The sequence below is a fragment of the Podarcis bocagei genome, assembly GCF_964188305.1.
Source record: "Podarcis bocagei genome assembly, chromosome: 2".
In the NCBI taxonomy this organism is placed as follows: domain Eukaryota; kingdom Metazoa; phylum Chordata; class Lepidosauria; order Squamata; family Lacertidae; genus Podarcis; species Podarcis bocagei.
In genome coordinates, this window is record NC_138126.1 from 103,702,665 (window position 1) to 103,725,750 (window position 23,086).

At 39.7% G+C, this 23,086-nt stretch overlaps 1 protein-coding gene across 2 annotated transcripts in view; it reads left to right on the forward strand.

Moving 5' to 3' along the window:
* Positions 1-23,086, forward strand: part of RPTOR (regulatory associated protein of MTOR complex 1) — a 325,607-nt gene that overhangs the window by 91,216 nt on the left and 211,305 nt on the right. For both annotated transcript variants that reach the window (XM_081180842.1, XM_081180843.1), the window contains exons 4-5: positions 14,670-14,828; positions 18,829-18,975. In XM_081180842.1, coding sequence (XP_081036968.1) covers positions 14,670-14,828; positions 18,829-18,975 — 306 coding nt within the window. The remainder of the gene's footprint in view (positions 1-14,669; positions 14,829-18,828; positions 18,976-23,086) is intronic.

Genomic DNA, 23,086 nt, shown 5'->3' on the forward strand with positions numbered 1-23,086 from the left:
GCTTTTAAGACACACAAGGTTCAGTAGTTGCCCTTGACCCTCTGGGGAAGCTTTTAGGGGAAACATAAAGGGGATGTATTGGCTGCAATATTGAAAACATGCACATTGCAGTCCACCTTGCCTAGGAAGATTCAGCTGCTAGCTCCTTTTTTTGCCCTGCTTGGAAAAATTCTGCTGATCAGTGTCACGTGATAGAGGAAAGAATTATAGTTAACTAAGATGAATTCCTTGCAGCATTTGTAAGGTTCAGATCTACTAGACAAGCAAGAGTTGGAATAAGTTTGTCATCTTCAGTAATGGCCACATACATTGTCCGTTTATAACAGATGTCTCAATTTGGCTCTCCTGTGGTTTCCTTGCATCCCTTGTCAGAACAAAGTGATTGTTTTGTATCTAATAGTCTACTTAAACTTGCATTTGTTTTTCCCTACCCTAAGGCTGAGAAAAGGGCATCATTTTTTTTAGAGTATTAAGACCTGGCAGCAGATCTTAAATGCACTACCTCAAGATCAGTTCAGACATTAAAGGGTCTACCTGAGTGCTTCAGAAAAAAAAGCCATAATGTGTTTGGAGTGGTTCACAAGATGTATTTCTGCACTAGTCTCACACTTACCAGGCCTGCAGCTGTTTCACATGAACATCCCCAACCATGCAGTAGTTTTACAGGCATTTCAGCTGCACCCACTTAGCTTTACCTGGAAGGGGTTGTAGCTCAGTGGCAGAGCCAATGCTTTAAATGCAGAAGGTCCCATATTTCAATCCCAAGTGTGTCCAGGTATGACTGGGAAATATTTAGGTCTGAAACACTGGACAGCGCCTGCTAGTCAGCGAAGGATGGCAATCCTGAGATGGATGGACCAGTGGCCTGACTTGGTATAAGGCAGATTCCTCCGAGGACTACCCCAGAGTAAGAATTTAAAATCTAATAAGCCCATTGATTTTGGGGTTTTATGCTGTATGGCCAGTGAAATCAGGGGCATATCTCTGTAGTTCAGAGGTTGAAATTGCTTCCTCCTCTTTGCAAAGTACTCCTTGGTGAACTGAATGTTTCACCAACTAATTATTGCAGATGTGAATGTTTCCCTTATCTTTTGAAAGAATGAAATGCAAAGAAAAGATAGGGATGCTGTGTTATGGGACATGGAGTGGCACTGCTACGTTTGCTGTGGATTTTAGCTAAACCTAATCTACCAGCAGGCTGCTTTATTGCCCATTCAAGACTTTCAGCAGCTGTTTTCACTGACCTGTTAATTGGTTTAGAAATGCTGTGTGTGGCTTCTCCAGCACAATCAGCATGATGAAATGGAAGCCTGCACAAACACAAAAAGCGTCTCTCTTGAGTGAGTGAGTTGATGAAGTGTGACAGGAAATGACATGCTGTAGATAAAATATTCAGTGCCAAAACCCACAGTGTGTAATGCCATGGTGGCCCCACTTCTCTAGGGGAGGAAAGGTATCTATATTCATAGATTGGAGATATAAAAGTTACAGAGAGGCAGGTGTGATCTCCTGTGTAGATTACTTTCTTTTTCTTTTGTTTTGTCATGAGAAGAATGAAATTGCAAGTACAAGTTTAGCTTCCTGTTTCTTTTTGTTACTTTTTCTTTTGAAAGTTTTAAATAGAAGAGAAAGCAGAATTGAAATGGAAAATTAAACTTTCCAACATTTAGAGTTTGTTATTCCTGAACATGGTTCAAAATTTTATTTAAATAACTGACTTCCACATGGGAGATGTACCTCTGAGGCTTGGCAGGTGTAGGATCATGGAACTCCCATGCCAGAGTTTTCTGAAGGTGAGAGGCCAACCCTCTTATAAAAACCAATTTTTTCTATCATCAGGGACTTTAATGAGCCCAAATAATCTGAATTATTTGGGTTAATTAAAGGCACTGATTGTAGAACAGCATTCTGGCAGCAAAATCAGTACTAGAAAGGAGTTCATAATTTATATACTGAAGATTTCTAAATTGCTTCACTCTAAAGACTTTGGATGAGCACCAATTCATTGAAAACATTAAACAATAGTTAGTTAAAATGAGTGAAACAGAATGCAACAAATGTTAAAATGGATCTTCATTTATTGCATTATGTGAAATCAATTTAAAAAAGAGAAAACAGTGCTTTGAAAAGATGATTCTACAAGACAATGAGTTTCAGGGTTAAGGGGTTAGTCTTAGGAATCATAGCAGGAAAATTTGGAGAAAGTGCTCTTTTATGAAAACTGGGTCCAAACGGTTAGCATTTAGTAATGTAGATTGTAATCCTTCATTGGGTAAGTGCTTACCCCATCATACTTCTTACTGTCAGGACAATGCACATTGCTTTGCCTCTCTTTCTTTGTTAAGACAATAGATGGTCCTGATAGCTGCTAAGGAAACCTGTTTTGGTTCCCCAGGGGTTCTATTTCATGGAGTTCCATGCACACATGTCAGCTAAAAGTAATGTGGGAAGTAACTGTCAACTTGTCTTACACCACTTCTTGCAAGATCCTTTGCTTTCAAATAAGGTACCTGGCTTCAAAATACATGTAGGCAAAATAAATACACAAGGCTCCCTCTCTTTATAACAACAGACAAGAGCTATCTATTCCCTGCAACATATACAGATATTATGAGATGCTAAAGTTGGGCTCACACTTCCACGCCTTTTAAAAGGGAAATCTGCTTTTGAAAGAGACACATTCCCATCATAATTGTATTTGTGTTTTTTGCACTGAAGAGGTCCTCACTAGTGCCACATTTGGGAGTCTTAGTTTTTGTTATACAATCCTTTCTGTCTGGGGTTTGGATCTTACCGTGTTCATGGTTCCCTTCTAGCCCTCCAGTTTTATAGTTATGTCATAATTTGATTATGTTTTTTTCTGAGGATTAAGTCTAGTACACAATATAGTTTCTAGGATTCTGATTTGCAAAGTCTGGACTGGATCCAAATTTGTAATTGCACTTTGTTGCCATTGGTTTAACCTTGACTTAACTAAATGCAATTAACATAGTTTGGGTCCAACCCTACAGGTAGAATCCAGTTAGTGCCCTTGTTCCCATGGAAGTGTTTTTGGTCCAGTGAACAGCTCTGCTAAAAGATGAAGAGATGAATCTTTTGCTGATATTCCTCTTTCCGCCTGCAGCCCACTCTTTGCTAACCTTCCACCCTGTTCTGGAGGAACTCCTAAGTTTCCCAAGTTGAGTTTCAGGAGGCTGCTGGGGGTCATGAAATCAGCAAAATTCCCTCCCCTTTTTCTGTCAGCACAGACACCATTTGGATTCCATCCTGTATGTTCACATGCTTTTTTCCTGTTTATGATGTAGTCTTGCTCAGATCCTATATCCTGCCTAACTGAACAGTGACTACCGTATTTTTCGCTCTATAAGACGCACTTTTCCCCCTCCAAAAATGAAGGGGAAATGTGTGTGCGTCTTATGGAGCGAATGCAGGCTCCATGGCTTCAGTGAAAGCAACGCGAAGCCTCCGAAGCGCAGCGGGAGCGCTCCCACCGCACTCCGGAGGCTTCGCGTTACTTTTGCTGAACCATGGAGAGCAAGAGGGGTCGGTGCGCACCTGGCTTCGCTTCGCTGGAGAGGCGCTGCACAGCTTTCCCTCTCTGTGCAGCACCCCTTCAGCAAAGCGGGAGGAGAAATGGAAGGGGCTCCATTTCTCCTGCAGCTTCGCTGAAGGGGCACTGCGCAGAGAGGGAGAGATTTTTCCCCCCTTGTTCTCCCCCTCTAAAACTAGGTGCATTCTATGGTCGGGTGCGTCCTATAGAGCAAAAAATACGGTAATATTTATGCTGTAAGCAGGCATTTCTAAATTATAAAGCAGGGTGGAGGATTCATATTTTAGATGCTGAGGACAGATGGGATGTTGTCTTTATGGCTTGTCATCAGGATGGGCTCCCTGTCATAGCACTTGGAAACAAAGGACGATTGACATGGATGTGTGGCAAACTGGGAATAAGATAAAAACATTGCTGCTTGGCAATTGATTGCAGGTCTAATGCAAAATATTTCAGTGAGCTAGAACTTCTCAATTACATCAATAATTGACACTGAGTGTCTGCACAGTTTACACAAATTCTTGATTTAGTGATACTGTTTAAATGTTTTAAATCCTGAATTAAAATAAATGTTGCATACTTTTCATTATTTTCTTTTTATGTGCTTGACAGAAGGTAGAACCTCGGTCCTTCTCGAGGGGAAATGGTGATGCAGTTGATGAAAAACAGATTTTATGCATTGTTCAGAAGAGAACAGTGTTAGTCTATTAAAGCAGAGTTGCCAGTAATTTCTCTTCTGAACAACCACTTTTCTTAACATAGATTAGAATTTTGTCAAACTAATTTTTTATATTTTGTTGCCATTCCACCCAGTTTTTGTCTCCAGGGCCATGTCTATGTCCATGCATGCACAGGTTGAAATGAATTCTACTTTTTCGAAAGGAAAGCATTGGCTACCATACACCTTTTATTAATATTTAATCTGCAACAGGACTTTATTTTTTAACCCACCATATTTCTTGTAAACTTTGGTCCCCCAAGAGCCACATGTAGGTAGTTGAGGGCCACATACCAGTGGGCTGGAGGCAGCTTATAGAGAGAAGGAAACGCAGCTGCTTTGCAGTGCAAGGACTGTGCTTTGGGCTGCTTTGGGTTTGCTGAGGTAGGTTAAAGCCTTCACTCTCCAGTAATCTCAATGTAATATAACAGTGGTGGACACCCATCTCCATCTCTGCTCATCTACATCCCCTTGCTTTTCTGCCCTGTCGCTGCTCCACATTCTCCCTCTCTATCAGGGTGATGGAGATGGAGAAGACACAGGCAAATTCCAGAGCTCTGCTGCATATTCCTGGCTGGGAAACAAAGCTGAGAGCTCTGGCTCAATCAGGCTCCTGCTGGTTCTCACAGCCCTTAAGACAGAAGAATTGCGCACACAGTCCGACAGGGTAGATCCCAACATTTTCTGTCTCTCTCGTGCACACAATATGCTTTATTGGCTGTGTGCAAAGCTTGGGCAGTTTGGCACTTGCTTTAGGGTACCCGTTACTCTCTTTAAGAAGGGGAAACGGCATACCTGCTCTGCACCAAATATTTGCTACTTTTTTTTACCTTTGGAGAATACCTGGAAGATAGCTTGAAATTAGACCAATGAAGTATTTTCTTAGTCTGTAATTCAAAGAAGTTAACTGCAGATGCAACCACAGGGGCAGCAGGAAGAGTAAGTGCTGCTCCACCTGCATGCATAATTCTTTCCTATGTATTCATTTCACTGACTTGAATGGCAGTTTTTTGTTTTTCCAAAGGCTGAAAAAACCGTGAGCTGCTTTTCATGCCTCCGCTTGTGACAGAGGCGCCTCTTGTCATCTCTCCACAGCCTTGGAAAATCTCAGTGTCAAGCGATTTCCCCCTTCATATGTTTATGTTGTTATAAGAAAAAGCTTTTGGCATATTGAAACCTGCATAGGGCAATTAGAGTGGCAATGTAACACAAAAAGTCAAATTATTCTGGAAAAATAACAGGATATTATGTTAGTTATCTTTCTCATATTTTTGTCGCATTTTTAATCAAAATAAAATTGCCACAGAAATCCCTGACAGCTGTACTGGTACACAAGAGAAACAAAAGAATTGGTTATGCATATTATAATAAGGATTTGCAAAAATGGCTTCATAGTCTTGATTAAAACTCTGCAGCTTTTGAGTTTTCTTCTATTCTAAATCATAGCCAGTTAAATGCAAAAAAAACCCCTGGACTTCTACTTTTAAGTTCCTGTTGTTTTATAATTGTTTTAGATTTGGCATTCAAATGCACAAATAAAAATTTACTTAATCCTTTGTAGTGGTGTTTTGTTTTGTTTTGTTTTGTTTTGTTTTGTTTTGTTGTGTAAATAGTCACACTTGCATTTATTCCAGATTGTTTGAAGTACTGTCTACAACTAATCAATAGGAAGAAATGAATTAATTGGTATTGTCATCATCTTTACTCAGATTTCAGATGGATGCAGTATTGAAAGAAATAAGAAGTGTTCTGTCTTAATTTTGTAAGTGGAATTGAGACTGTTCCCAATTTGGAGTTCCCCAAGGCTTTTTTTGTAGACATAACGTCTTGAGTCTCACACTAAAGCGATAATAAAAATCAGATCCTCACCACTGAAGCAGCTGACTGACATCACCACCAGCAATTTCATGCTTGTCCTGCGGTGCCCATCAACAAGGCATTTTGACAACTCTGAGCTTGGTGTCAGCTTTGGAATGACAGATACAGCTGAATACCATCAGCAAAGGAGCTGTAATTGAGAGTGTCCTTTCTGATAACCATAATCAGAAGGAAAGCTTTCTTGCCAAGGACCAGGCAGAAATACGGAGGGAAATGTTATATAAAAAATCAAGAAGAATTTGCTAGGTCAAGTAGAGTTTGCTGTAAGTAGTTGTTTCCCCCACCCCACCCCCTACTCTGCAGCTAGTAGGTGGCAAAAAGAAGCTAGTGCAGCCTTATCCACTAAAGTTTTAATTGCTCTTTTATTACAGTGAAATGTTGTTGAAGGATTAAAAGCCAATCTATACATCTGCAGAGATGCCATTAGTTTTGCACTCATCCTCAGCTAAAGCAGATATTTTGCCTTGAAAACGTGGAACAGGAACATCTAACAGTGGAAAATAACTGACACCGACAACAAACAGAGGATATAATGGAATAAAAAAGGCTTTATGAAAGGAACGAACACTGGCATTAAACACTTTTAATGGGAAGTAAGCAAATCAGTTTGTAGACAAAAAGAAAGGTCATAAAATTAAACATGTGGTTGTATCTGACTCACTCATAGTCCGTAGAGCCACTGAAATAAACGGCATTGTTAGCCATTACTAGCTTGTGTATTAATTTCAACAGAAAGTATGACTTGGATACAACCCATAATCTTGACTGCATAGTGAGGTCTTTCTACTATCAAAAAGCTACATTTAACACCAATAGAGGAAATTCATTTAGGTGTCAGTTGTTTGTGATTTAAAATAACATTTTAAAGCTAATCAACTTTAAGCACTCTCCCAGTACCTAGGAGCGATATGGTTCAGTCTACTTAATCTTAACAAAACCAATATGATCTTGTGCATTGGTGCCCTTGGTAAATCTTCGTGTGAGGAGGGTAAAGTTGTAAATCTGTCAGCTACTAGCTTGAAAGAGTGGCACAGCAAAAATGCAGGGCAGTTTGGAGGAACAAGATGTGCTGCTTTGGGCCCCCAAAGCTATGTGGTCTGAAAATTAGAATGGTTTCACTATGAAATGCATCAGATTTCTTCCTTTAAGAGCTGGAATATGCAGTTTATGTGAGAGATTGGGTGTGGAGACAGAGGAGAAAAGGAATTACTCATGTGAAATGATGTGTTTCTCTCCTCTCGGTTGCTGTCATATGAATCTACTACTGACATTGGTGAGAAATTGCTACCCTGTGCTAGGCCTTTCAATTTAAGGTCTCTCTAAGTTCCTTTTGAAAGTTTTGATGGTAGCCTATTTTTCCAGGTATAATGCATACAGAGGGGAAACAACTATATTTTCAGAGCAGCAGTGGACCACTTGTGACCCATGATATGTTTTTAACTGTAGTCTTGACAAACCTATGCCCTTCTCATCTTCTGACCAGCCACAGGCAGCATGGATGGGATGATGGGAGTTGTAGTTCAGCAACAACTGGAAGGCCTCAGGTTTCCCATTCCTTCAGCAAGAGAGTATTAGATTTTGTTTTCTACATATAGTTAAGGCAACAGCAATGTTGGTTCTCTGCACACCATTCTTTTACGAATTACAGTGGTGCCCCGCAAGACGAATGCCTCGCAAGACGGAAAACCCGCTAGACGAAAGGGTTTTCCGTTTTTGAGCTGCTTCGCAAGACGATTTTCCCTATGGGCTTGCTTTGCAAGACGAAAACGTCTTGCAAGTGTTCCGATTTTTTTCCGCCCCCCTTTTTCTAAGCCGCTAAGCCGCTAATAGCCTTTTAGCCGCTAATCCGCTAAGCCTTTAATAGCCTCTAAGCCTTTAATAGCCGCTAAACCGCTAATAGCGCTAATCTGCTAAGCCGCTAATAGGGTTGCTTCGCAAGACGAAAAAACCGCTAGACGAAGAGACTCGCGGAACGGATTAATTTCGTCTTGCGAGGCACCACTGTAGAAGTTAATCTTGAGACTGTGCATTCATTCCTTTTCCTCTCATGTGAATTTTTCACTTCCTGCTGTTATTAAGCTTAAATGTGGGCTAGCATTACAAGTACATTAATATGAACCATGGTTCCCATCTTACCCAGATGCAAGCTCATTTCAAACCTTGGTTTCAAATTCTGATTGAGAAGGGAACACTGTTTAGCATTTATCATGGTTAGCAATGGTGACAATTTTATACTAAACTCTGGTTAAGATTGACAGGAGGAGGAAGAGTCCATTCACAAATTTCAAAGGAAACAGCATGCATTCCTGAAGCTGACTCCCAACTTGTGAACAGTGGTTTACAGGGATCCAGAGTTGAAATTGTACTGTCCACTAGCATTGTAGAGTAATCTGCCCATTTCAGGTTCCATGCAAGCAATTTGCTGCTTTTTGATTATATACTGCCAGCAGGATATTCTGTCTAGCGCCGATAATGGTGTTGTGGTTGACAGTGGAAGATAGCTTCTTTGCTAGAATCTGTTTCTAAGCATGTGTCAGTTTTCTGTCAATTGAAGGATCTGTTTTGATGTACCTTTTTCCAGAAGCAATTTAGTTGGCAACTCCTGTAGAAACTACTGCTTTTCTGTTTAGGGAAGGTACGTACTCTGTTTCCACTGTAATTGCTCCCAAACTGTATTGAGCAATTCTTCCTTGTGTTGCTGGGGAAAGTGCTTCCTTTTTATCTCATAATTACTCTGGAATACAATCAATCAATCAATCAATCAATCAATCAATATGACTTTTAGAAACAATCTTGTGCTCTGGGTTTCAAGTGTTAGCAAGACATGGTCTTTCTGAAATTGTGTAGTCTTGAAGAGTGGAACGACTCTTTACAGTTGAGAAACAAAAAGGCTGTGCACAATTTGGCAGTTCCTAACACTGCACCATAAAAAAAATCTAAATAAATTTTACTAAGGGAACTAGAAATTAAATTTCATTGAATTTCAATCCCCAAATGCACTGAGACCTACCAGTCTGTGCTTTTGTTTCTTGAAGTTTTTCTTTGATCTCTTGTTTCTGTGATAGTCCTTAGAATCTTCCCACATGTATGCAGAATGTTCCATTTTGTTTAAATGACCTATGGGGCGTCTGAAACACATAGATAATCAGTTTTATGTAAATGGGAGCACTGGGTACATAAGACACAGATATCATGCTGCACGTGGGGTGAGATGCATAGTGAATTCAGGTAAGTGCTTGGCCCTGCTTGTAGTTTAGTGGCAAAGTGAGACAGGCTGTCCACCATTTCTTCAGCCTATGTGGTTTAGTCTGACAAGGCTCAAATCCTCACTCAGTCTTGAAGTTCACTGAGTGACCTTGAGCCAGTCACTGCTTCATAGACTAACCTACTTCACAGGGATGTTGTGGGGATTAAATGAGGAGCAGGGAGAGCCATGTATGCCACTTTGAGCTCCTTGGAGAATACAAATAAAACAAATAAAATTAAAAATAAATGTGCCCTCAAGTTGTTGTGAGCATAAAATAACTTCCACATCTCATGTTTTGAGTTCATTTAAGAAGGGGTGTGATACATATGTGAAAAATAATGGGAAATTTGAAGTGTGGAATCCTAAACCCGGTCACTGCCCAGCAGAGTTTAACAACATCAGGGCTACATCTCTGCCATGTATGCCAGCTGGGAAAGAAGGGAGGTCAGACAGACTACTGTATCTACCTGTAGCTGGCACAGCTATCAGGCCCAATGCCATCATGGGATCCAGTGGATCCCAGAGCAGCTCAGGTGCTCCTTGCCACTGAATGCTTAATTTTGGGTCTTTCTGTTGTCAGTGGGCTGGGCAGAGGGACACCTCCATTCAGTCCAGCACAGCTCGGAGGGGGGTTGAATTACACCCTCAGTTTGTAGAAATCCTGTAAGCATTTTGTATTGCATACTCTTTCTTGTATGCACTGAGACAAATATAATCCCCACTGCCATTTCTTCAAGATGTATTGCCTATTCTTCATAGCTGATTTGAAGGAGGGAGGGAAGTACAGTGAGTGGGAGAAGAATAAGATCATAGGCAGTAGTTTCAGGAAATAGGTCTGATTGGGTATTAAGACACAAAGCAACCAAAATGGCTTATGGCACAGGATAGCATTCATTTGGAAGGAAATGCAGTTTTTACCTGCAGTTTCATGAGATGAAAACAGGACAGATAGATATTTTTTTAAACACACACACAATTTTATTTTATTTTTTGCTTATAAGGAATCTTGCATCCCGATTTACTGTTTGCACAATGTTTGTACTGTCATTAAAATGGCATAACAGCTGTCAATGCTGTCTTAGAGAACTCATTTTGACAGAGTAACATCTGGGGGGAAATAACTATGAATCAAAAGAACCAAGCTGTGCTCTTCACATTGCTTTTTTTCTTTGGTGTTGTAATCACAGGGGGCATGTAAATAGTCAAAACATAAGGTTTGGTTTGCCTTCTAGAAGGGGGCAGTGGTAACAGCCAGACAATCTTTAAATGATGTACCTGTGCTAGTTAATGAAGCTGACAAGTGAGGCATGTGATCAAATCTTTTTAGAGACTAACTATAGAGTTGCAACTGTGGCTTAAAGAGAGAATATTTTTGATGAAATCTGAGAAGCCTGTTTTAGGAAGGGGCATAGCTTATGGTAGAACATCTGTTTTGTATGGAGAAGGTCCCAACTTCAGTCCCTGGCATCTGCTGGTAGACCTGGGGAAAACTTCTGACTGAAACTTTGGAGAGCTCCTGCCAGTCAGTGTAGATGGGCTCTTTGGACCAATGGTTTGCCTCAATATAAGACAACTTCCGATGTTTCTAAGGACAAAATTCTGAAGCTGGAATTTAGTTTTTTTCTGAATGGAGGCAATGCCTCATCTCTCTGATCCCAATAGCATTAGTGGTCCTATAGTGATATTCTACCCAATAAATATATACATATTTAGAACATACCGTATTGGCCCGAATATAAGCCGCACCCGAATATAAGCCACACCTTTAAAATTGGAGGGAGGGCGAGAAAAAATAGCCGAATATAAGCCACTCCCTTCCTCGCTGCTCCTGGTTGCATACTGGGGGGGGGGGAGAGCTGCGTCGCCGGCAGCCTTTCCCCTCCCCCCCTCTCCCTTCCCAGCCTTGGGGGAGAGAATGGGGGACAATGTGCGGAGCAAGTGTCCCTTCGACACATTCCTGGCGCTGTTTGCCCCACGCTTCTAGCTGAATACTGTAAAGTTGCGAATATAAACCACACTTTAACTTTTCACAGTCGGAATTTGGTGGGGAAAGTCCTGCTTATATTCAGGCCAATACTGTACTTGAACCCAGTTTGATCTAGCTGTCTCCACCACTTGGCAGGACATGTCAAGGCACACCGATTTCACACACATTTGGTTTTTTGATACTGGACTCTTTGTCAGATCTAGTCCCAGCCCAGGATGTTGCCAGGTCAAACTCTAAATGCCCAGCCAGTAATACTGTTCCCTGCTACCATGGAAAACTCTTACCTCACACTTTGCTTCCCTTGTGTGTCTTTGTGAACCCGTTTTCATTGCTGAGAGCCCCTTTAAGAGAAAATAATTTTCTAAAAAGTGGGATAAAAATATAGGGGTGTATTCAGCTTACTCTTGGTAGGCCCACTGCTATTAGTGGCCATGACTACTACTCTGGAGTAAAAAGTTAGTTGAATCAGGTATGGCCTGTCCATGAGACAAGATTAGGTGACCACCTCAAGCAGAGAAAACCCACCAGGTAGCATTCCCGTGGGCGCTCTGCTGTCTCCAGAGAAGTGGCACCAACAGCAGCACCAGTTTCCGGTGAGATTTCATGAGATTTGGGCAAGTTTTTGCCGGACGAGCTGGCACTGCCACACAGGCTTGTTGGGTTGTGGGGCATGTTTCATTTCACCTCAAATGATGAAACTGAATGCTCTGCCCCTGAGCTGAATACAACCTCATAGTATGCAACACAACCAAACAAAGAAGAACTGGCAATGTTTGCAAGCTTATCCTTAAAGTTCTCCCTAATCACTTTCCTGCTTTTTCTCTGTTTCTCTCTAAAGGAAATATTATTACAGTGTTGTCAAAACAAAACAAATTGCTGGTTACACCTCTCATCATGGACAACATGAATGGAGATTTGGCTTGTCTGTACATCAGAATGCTATTTTAAAATTATTATTATTATTATTAATACCCCACCCATCTGGCTGAGTCTCCCCAGCCACTCTGGGCGGCTTCCAATCAAGTGTTAAAAACAATGCAGCATCAAATATTAAAAACTTCCCCAAAAAAGGAAGTGAAGGCTAAAACTCCTTGCCTGGCAGATAGGTATATAACTGCTTATTTAGTGGCTCTTTGTTTTCCCCCCTGTTTCCTCCTACTACAACTCAGCTCTGTAAATGTGAAAGTGGTGTTCTATGTAGAGTTCTTCTTTCCATTCACCACTATTAATTATGAACTCAGTCTAATAGCTATGCTAGGGGGATGCGACGGAGATTCCAGCAAGGAAATTGCCCCTACCCCCTCTTCAAAGTGAGAATTGAAAAATTGCCTACCACTCAAGGGCTTGGTTATAGCGTCTTGTAAATGCGCCAACAGGCAGAATGTGATTTAAGGCATGCATTTTGCAAATCAGCACCTTCATAACGGCACTGTAAGATATGATAGTGAGATAGAAGATGATGCTTGCATTAATGCAGTCTACTGTGAGCAGCATTCTTGAGTGACAGACTTTAGCAGCATCTTTCCTGCAGCTGCTTGTCTCTTGCTCATAAACACAGATGAGTGGAATGAAATATTACACTGCAAGGCACAGTTTTAACAGAACACCCTGAATTGCCAAGAACCACTATTGTGTTAACTTGCTGCTTTATTCCTGTAAAAAACCCACAAAAAATGTGAAAGAAAAACAGGCAGTGAAAGGTTACTATTTCTTACGGGAAAATGCTGCAGTACCTTTTAGAAGTTTGCAAAAAATAAATAAATGTGAAAGGACACTGTACAGCATTTTCAAAAAACAGTGTGAAAGGACACTGTACAAAACAGGAAATGGGGTTATACAGTATATATTTGTTTAGAAGTAGCTCTTTACCCTTTAAACTTGTAGCTATGCTTGGTTGTTCTCCCCTTGTCCCTATTATAAGCCTTCCTAATGAAGTTATTTAAAGGACGTTTGTTCTCTGTTTTGATTCAAGCTCTGCTGAAATGAATGGACTGATACAAGAACTTTGCTATGTACCAGTGTTTTTCTGCCTTTCTTCAGTAAGCGGTGGGGGGGGGGGCAAACATGAAAAACATTACATTAAGAGTATGCGAGTGCAGAAAATGTCAGTGAACAGGCACTTGTGCTTGTGATATTCATCTTGGGAAGAAAAATGTGTTAGAATTGGCACTGCACTTTTGTTGTAGTTTCCACTAGCTTTCAGTGGCAGTTGTGCAAGAGAATATTATCACAAGTGATGCCATGTGCATACCTGTCTTTTAAATTTTGTTTGTCTTCAGGTTATGAACAAATCCTTAATAAGCAAGTTCTATTATTATTTTATTGTTATAATTATTAGCTGTTTTCAAGCATTTCAGTGAGGTTTCATATTAATAGCACTGTAGATGTATAAGAAGCAACACGTTATTGGAGAAGTGGCGGAATAAAGTTGGAGCTATCTGTGGAGGGGCATGAATCTTCTGTACATACTGTGTCAATGGTAGATTTTCTGGTTTCTTACATGAAACTGGCACATAGTTTTCTTTCGAGTAGTATACATGAGTATAGGGCACAAGCTAAGTGGAACCTCTGTGTTCAGAGGCGGTATAGCACTAAATACCACTTGCTAGGACAAAAATCAGGGAGATCTTTTGTCTTCTTGCCCTGCTTTGTGGGCTTTCCAAGAGACATCTTATAGGCTGCTGTTAGATCCAGCAGAACTCAAAGGAGGGGTGGGTCTGAAAATGGTATATACCTTTTGCTTGAGCCTAAGTAGTTCTTTGTGCCCTGGCTATTGTCTGCTAGTGAGTTTGAAAAATGAATTAGGGGCTTAACTTACAATAAACTTTCATTTGAACAAGGCTTTCATCTGGGATTTCTATCTTCTTGAATGTTTAATGACCTATTGTCTAGGTCTAAATTGTTGCAGCATCTCTAGCTATACCCTGTAATCATTTCAGGACTGCGGATAGTTCCTTTGGTATCAATATAATTTGTAGGAGGGTTTATGCATTATGAAGAGAGAGATGCTTTTATAGCAGGTGGATATTTTAAAGTTGTCCAAGTTTATTTAGTTGTTTAATAATGAGTAAGAGGCAAGATTTCATGGGAAATTGTCAAAGGGGGCACACAAATGTAGTTTAAACATTATAAGATACATGCTGCTTATTGATTTATGTGCTCTATTTAAATGGAAGTGAGCTTCATTCTTGTATACAGGAAAAATGTCAAATTATTGTTAATTCTCATCCGTATGCAAGAATAAAACAATGTAATATATTCTTTCTCTCTCCTTCCTCTCTCCAACCAGGCCCGATACAAGCAGAGTCTTGATCCTACAGTGGATGAAGTTAAAAAGCTATGCACCTCATTGCGTCGAAATGCCAAGGAAGAGAGAGTTCTCTTCCACTACAATGGGCATGGTGTCCCCAGACCAACAGTAAATGGAGAAATATGGGTCTTCAACAAGGTACACGATTTGCAGATGGAGTTAAATCATGGTCCCTTTCATGTCAAATTTGCTCAACACTTACCAATAAAAGCATTATTGCTAATGTTTGATTTTAGAGCTTCAGTTTGTTCACACCTTTATGTACCCCCACATTAAGTTGTTATGTACTTCTTGTAACTCCTTTTTTTGAAAGGGTACCTGCAGTCCTTCTGGAGGAGCTCTCTCTGCATTAGTGTGTGCACATAAAGAGAGCTAGATTACAGAGATAATAATGATGCTAGCTAAGATACATAATTAATGTGCATGTCCAAATTTCCTCCTGAAGAGGATTCCAGAAATTGCTCTTCAAATTCCATAAGCTAATAAAACACTGTTACACAGAGCCAGCAATGGGCATGGTACCTTACCTTCTAAGGAAAATTCCCCCTCCCCAACACTGAACAAGTCTTCAGTGGCATACCTTTTAATGCACTTGGCTTTGGTCATTATGATCTTGCAGTGTATGCTATAAATGTATGAAACATGAAATGCATTGCCAGGATTTTCAGCTTGCCTTTGTGGTGTTGGAAGCCGTAACCCACTTTGCATTCAGAATCCTTATTAGCCTTACTCCAGACAGCAAATCTGCCACAAGAGCTTGTACTAGACATCAAGATGTCTTCTCACTTGCATGGGGATGAGAAGTGGGTGATAGGTTATGATGATTGATTACGAGTTGCACTTACCCAAATGTGTTTTGCCTTTTAAGTAACACATTTACTACCTCCAACAGGTGACTGATAGTGAAACAGAGACTTTTATTCAGCAGTTTATTTACCGCCTTGGGGTTGCTCCTAACTGTGTTTTATAGCTGGTTCCATATAGCTGAGGGAGAGTTGCTCTTGGATGTTTATATGGTCAGTTCAGTTTCAATTTTTTTGTTTTATTGTTCCAAGTACAAAAATGTAGTTGTTCAGTTTGCAGTGCATTTTGCAAAAAGTTACCATTTCAGCCCTGTGTGGAGGAGAGGACTTAGGTTCTTTCATTCCTTCTATGGAGTAGCCTCAAGGACTTATGTCATAGTTTACTAATGATGCTGGCTAGTAATTTGGCAGCAAACGGATCATGTTTTTTTCATGCAAAATGTCCCCATGTTCAATTCAAGTCAATTCCAGTTAAAAAGGTCCAGTAAAATAGGTGGTAGTGAATTGCCACTGTCTGCTGAAGGAAGACTATACTGGAGCATATTACCTGGTATAAGGCAACTTCCTTCCTAATAGAGCTCAGAACTCAATTAACATTCATCCCAACACAACACCAAATATTTAATCTAGATCTGGTGTTTAAAAACAATAAAAAGAGATCTTAATGAGTTCTGAACGGTAAATAAGATAGAAATAATGTGATGCTGAATGTGCTACAAGAATGAGGGAAATAAATTACTGATGAATGAAATTTGGATGTTGTGCCAACAGCGTTATTAAGTATTTATTTATTGTGCCTTTGCCAGCTATCTTGCCTTATCAGCTGGGGTAATCTGATGAAGACTCCACTGTCTATTATTAGGAGATGTCTTAAAGATTTGTAGCCCATGTTACGAAGGAGGACTGGATTTGCATAGGTGGAATGTGAAACATGATATATTTCCCTATCAGAAGGGGAAGTGTGCTTTCTTTCTAACAAAAAGAAAGCAAGACAAGGGAGGGAGGAAATGCTCTTGCCCTCTGCTTCCAAACAGCTATGTTCTGTACAGCTTGAAATTTCAAAGATTCTAATGCAGAGTAAATGCCACTGTTTTGTTTTAAGACGAATTCTAAAAAATATAACTTCTCCCAGTGGTCCTCTTAGGTAGTGCATTAAAATCCAGTGACTGCACATTCACTAGCAATTGGATCAACCTACTACGGAGTGTCCCTGAGATGCCCTTGGTGGTCGAGATATAGTTGTGACCTTTTTTTTTTTTTAGCTGTAGAATTGTTGCTTCTGATCAGAGGCTCTGCAAATTATCTCTTTGCCCTTCAGTGGAAGACCTGTGAGTTTTCAGTGAGTCTGTGCAAGTCTAAGCACCCATCATTTTCTAGTTGTGCTATATTTATAAGAGATTAAGGATAATATATTCTGATACATAGATTAAAAAGGATAAACCCTTCAGGAAGTATTATTTCTGTCTGATTTGTTTCAGCCAAAAAGCCAGGTCTCAGTTGTTTTGTTTAACTAAGCAGACTCTATTTTCCACAGGGATCCAAGTGAAAAAGGACTGTGTGGCATAGTTTGAATAAGTCACTTTAAAAAAGTTAATCATTAAATTGAGTTGATCTTTTTTTAAAAAAAAGTGTGTGTGTTGGTGTCTCTCTCTGTATGCGTACACACACACACACACACACACACACACACACACACACACACTTCACTCTTTTCTGCCATGCATCCCCCCTTAACTTGATTTTTTTTATTCCTCTTGTCATGTTTTGCATAATGTGGTGGCTAGCTTAATTTTTCAGGACTGCCTTATAAAGCAAGCCTAGTTTTTGGATGTTTAATCTAGTCTGACAGATAAAGAGGAAGTTAATAAATAAATAATCTGCAGCGCATCTATGTTCACTTAGTTGGAAGGAGAACTTGCTTTTCATCCTCTGTATATTTAAGCATGAGAAAGAGAGACAATTGCAATGTGTTTCTTCTCCTCTTCTGCCCCCAGATTATATTGCTTTGAGATGGGGCATTTAGGGATCAAAGGTACTGTTTGTCTTCAAGGACTTCACTTTGGTACAGTACTTTCAGCACATGTAGGAGGAGAGAGCACCTCAAAAGGATTTGGAGAACATTTATTGGTACATTCTTCTCCTTCCATTCACCTCTTGCTGCAACAAGACCAATGTTCCACTGCAGTATGATAAAATGATTTCCCACTCTTTTGAAGACTTGCAGTGCTCTAAATTTGCTTTGCAACTTGGCAGACAAAGGAAAGCAGCTAATGAGATGCTAATGGATTACACAGAAAAAGAAAATTGACATTCTCCCAGCCCCCTCCGCTGCTTTCTTTTATATTTTATGATTCCATTAAAATCACAATTTTTGACCGTAAAGTCAAGAAACCCTCAAAGTTGTTATTTTGGCTTTACAGTATTTCAGGTACATGCCAGTGATTTGTATATTAAAGAAAAATGATGCACTGTACTGCCGGGGGGGGGGGGCACACCAGAAATATTAATGGTTGCTCTTTTTCCTTGGTTGCTTTTTTTGTTGGTAATCTTTGTTAATCACTCAGAAAGTAGCCAAGCAATTCTACAGTACCACAGGTGCACAGAATTTGCAAATTAAGTTAAACTGTAAGGCAGAAATCTGTTTTATTACCATGTAAGTAACTGGAAGCTGTTCCATGTTTTCTGATAGGTTCAGCAACTTCATAGGTTATACAGTAATTAGGTTAAAAGAAGTGGTGATTCATTTACTTGCCAGAGGTCTCAGCTCTATCTTTGTGCTTAGTTTTCAAGGCAACCATAAGTTTGCAAAATTGATGACAATTCAGTGAGTCTTCTGAGATAAGATGTCTCTCGTTCATGATTCAGGAAACAATGCATTTTCCGTACAAGGATGTGAATTTATTTTGCTTAGTACAAATATGCATAGGGACATACCCAGTATAAACAGCTAGTAATAGTTAACATATATTATTTTCACACACTGTGTTTGGTAGAATTTCACCTAACATTACAACATGTTCAGCTTATTTCTCAAATCCTGACTCTTTTTATGACCACAATCTCTGATACGTGCATTATAATAATACATAGTAAGTGACAAGTGAGCAGAATTCAGAGTAAATTTGAGAACATTTTCACACTGGATGAACTCTTGTATTACTTTATGGGATGGTAAATGATGATTCCATAGCATCATTTATTTTCATTATATTTGGAATTGCTTCTTAACCCTGAAAACAGAAGTAGCTTGTTTAATCCTTCTGAGTATTGTAGGCAAAGGCTGCTGTTCACTGTGCAGTATAATATATGTGGTTTTTTGTTTGTTTGTTTTGCAGAACTATACGCAGTACATCCCTTTATCCATATATGATCTACAGACGTGGATGGGCAGTCCCTCTATCTTCGTGTATGATTGCTCAAACGCTGGCCTTATTGTCAAATCTTTCAAACAGTTTGCCCTGCAGAGGGAGCAGGAGCTGGAGGTGAGATTGTGGGAATGTGAAATTGTGAAAGAGGGCATTATTCTTTTAGACTTTAATAGGATCAAGTGGGGGAAGGACCATGGGATCATAGCTAGTGAGAGCAGATCATACTGTGCTTGATGGAAAGATACGTCTAGCAACAAACGTGTAGGAGACTGAGCTGAAAAAAGAAACTAATTTGGGAAGAGTCTTGCAGCTTTAATTTAGTTCTGTTTCTGTTTGCTTTCCAACAGTATAACCCTGGCCATTAATAGAACTGTTAATTAAATGATAACATTAATAGAATCTGCTTATGCCCTAATGGTTTTTACATTGGAGATGAATGCAAGGTTGAAGTAGGTCTATATATCTCTTACACATTGCGTACTTAGATCTGCATAGAGATCTATTACAGTATCCTTACTCTTGCAACTAAATGTGCAACCACTAAACTAAATGCTTGAAAGAGTTACAAAGAAGGAACTTGCTGTTGTTGCCATTAATTTTGCAGTGTGAAGAAGTGCCCTGGTGTTAATAAAAGGCGACATTTTGTGGTTTTAGTATTAAATTTATTGTGGCAAATGTGAATAGCAGAAGATGAAGCCATTAAATTCAAGAAGCTTTCACTTATGCCTTTGACACTGAATTTGGCTGAATATTTTCTCTGTACTTTGTAACTGCCAGAGATGCCTTATTAGAAACCAATTTCTTATTTTTATGTTGCTAACTCCTTTCCATCTTTTAAACTCTCACTTTGAATGCTAGAAGCTGAGCCAAACAGATCTAAACGGGATTCTATCAAGGTTGTCCATGATTCTAATATTTTACTGAAACAAAACTACATTTTTTCCCAAAGCTAGTCCTTGCTAAATGAATGTTTATTGACTTCCTTGCCTTTTAATTTCTACCTAATAATGGCTGTTGTCTCCCCATAGAATTTGTAGACATAGTGTAACAGCACTTAATGATTCTAGTGCTCCAGTCCATCACAATTTATCTATAATCTTCTTATCTGTTGGAGTTTTCCTTCTCAAATCCTTTTATAATTTAAAATACACAAAAATCTTAGAGATGTGCAGTGACTCAGGTACTTTAATAACCTCTTTGGTCTCTTGTAGAGCATTACTGTAAATAAGGGGTGGGCAACCTTCACTCTGTGGGCCAAATTTGGCCTGCCAGGTTGTTTTGAGAAAGCCATGCCCACCTGTCCATGAGGCAGGTAAGGGCAGGACTTGGCCAAAAGGGGCTTTGGTTGATCAGCCACTGTAACTAGGGAAATGTGTGCGGCCTTTGATGCTGACCTACTGTAAAGCTGGGAACAAATCCTTTCTACGGTGAGGGATAAACAATATCTATACATTGCCTGATGAAAAACATTTTAATATTAATCCACTGGTTTTTGTAAGTTGCTTTGTTTATGGAAAACCTTTGCTCTCTGGCTGCTAATCCAACATTTCCCTCTTGGTGCCTGTTTAGATTTCAATAACCTTCAGCCTTCGCATGCCAAGTATTGCTGTGGATTAACTGGCTAAGAAATGTGCTTTTCAATTTCAGAGTATACTGTTTATAGGAAATGTTACATATCCTGTTAAAAATGCACACTGCAATTTTTAAAAGTGGATCAAGGATTGCACTTTTTAAAAAAATGTCAAATGTGCAACAATGTAAAAGTGCACTATAGGTTTCATAATTAACTTAGATTTTGATCTTGGTACTTTATTTTTAATTAAAAAGAAGAAATGCCTGTCTGTCTCCGCCTCCCTCCCACCTCCCATTAGGCTTAATATTATTGGCTATTGTTCAGATGGTTGCTTGTATAAATAACGGATATTAAAAAGACAAAACATGTCCATGGTTATCACTTGTAAATATTTTTTGGTAAATATAAATACTTCTAATTTAGATGAAGGCAGCCCATGCATTGTGGAGACTGGAGGCTATAAGCTGCATTTATTCAGTGCTGTTTGAAATTTATTTTCTGTGTTCCTTTAAAAAGGGATTGACCTACTGGATTATCGACTCATGGAGTAATTTGACATACTTTTTAAAATTTTGGCCTGTGATAGTAGTAAGGATTAAGGGATTGCCAGATGGTGTGTTGAACTGGCAGTTCAGAAATAGTTGTATAAATGGTGTTTAAAAAATATGAAATAGTAGCAATGTGAAGCTTATGATATAGATTGTCCTGTTGCTTCTAACAGTCATTAATCAATGAGCTAAACAGCCTGGGAGGCCTCTTCAGTTCAGGATTCTTCTATTCATTTTAGATGTCTTCATAAGTATAGGCCAGTGTTTTCCAAACTTGTGATAGTTTAAGGCTCGCCCCCCCCCCAATGTAAATGGAATATGAATTTCACTCACATATTAGCTATCAACTACACGTATGTAGACCTTTCTCTCTGTTGAGAACTACATCATCTGCTATGATTCATAGGAAACAATTTTTGCATTATGGGTTTGAATTCATACCACAAGCATGTTCCTGTCAGCATTATGAAAAGAAGCTGCTTCCTCTGTGGGTGCAGGTTGGGAACGTTTGCTCTTGTCTTTAAACCTCAATGGGAAGGCTGCAATTAGGAGGAATTCTTCCTCAGCATGAATAGTGCTCCTGAGGGACAAGAAGATGAAGGGCAGAAATGCCAGTTCAGTGTTCTGAAAATGTTAAATGCCAATTCAGCTATTTTTGTACTGTTTTGTTAAACCAAAGATGAGAACATCTTCCTTGTTACTCCACTTCTAATCAGCCAGAAGGGAAGACTTCACTTTTATAAAATGCCTTGTTGACTTGACAGAATCCCAGTGGACAATCCAAAGTTCTGTGTTAAGATTCTAGCAATGTTCTGACCCTAAACAAAAGATGCAATGTGCCACTCAGTGGTGTGCAAACAGTACAGGCGTATTTTTTTTTTCCTTTTCAAGTTAATAGGACAGTAGGGCAGTGTTGCAAGAGACCAATACCTCAGATATATTTCTTCTGTCTCCGGTGATGAAATGAGCCATTGAAACAGGCAGCCAGTACCAGTTCTTGAGTGGGAAATGGTTCTGAAATTTTCTGACACCAGCAAACTATTCCTCCCCTAATAAGTAGCCTCTTGGGAGGGGAGGATGAGTAAATGAGTGATATGAGAAAGAGAAAGAGAGCGAGTGTGTCAGTCCATATGAGAGAGAATAGTGACCCCTGTGACCCCTGAAGGAGTATCCTGAGAAACTGTGTCCGCCCACAGAAACGGGTCCCCAGCCCTTCATTAAGATTTTGTGTGGATTTACACTGTTGAACAGGGACAGTCACCATGGTGGCATCCAGGCACTGTTGGACTGCATTTACTATCATCCCTGAACATTGGCCATGCTGTTCCTGGGTCAGATCTCAAACCCACAAGAAATGGGACCATTCCATTCCAGCTGGAAATCATACCCAAAATCCTATTAGGGGGAAACTTTATGGTATCCTTGCTTATAAGCAATATATTCTACCATCAGAAGCAAGGTCAGAGACTGCTTAATTACTTTGTATTTCCATGGTTAATTTATATACCATGATGTTTGACATAGGTCGCTCATGAAACTTTGGACTTCAGATTCCAAATATTTCCAATAATCCTTTTGTCCAAGCCCTCTTGAGGTTTGGCCAATGTGCCTTGCCACCCTTGGATGGGTTGCAATTAAGAGAGAGACTATCTTTGGAATGCCTTCTCTAGGGAAGCCCACCTGGCACTTGCATCGATGTCTTTTAGGCAGGCATAGGCAAACTCGGCCCTCCAGATGTTTTTGGGACTACAACTCCCATCATCTCTAGCTAACAGGACCAGTGGTCAGGGATGATGGGAGTTGTAGTCCCAAAAAACATTTGGAGGGCTGAGTTTGCCTATGCCTGCTTTTAGGCTTGAAGGATTGCTCATTTTGGGAACGTAATTGAATTGCTGCTGCTGTGGTTTTTTTGTATGTTATTTTAATACTTTCAATATTGTACTTTTATTTTATCTGATTTTTTTTACTGCCCTGGTAACTGAAAATGACTGTTGAAGCTGTGTGGTCCAATTAATAATAAAAGCAGCAGTCTCTGTTGTTAAACATTTGTCTTGACCTCTTCCTCAGACTTATCGTGGCCATTTGAAAACCAGATTGAACTTTA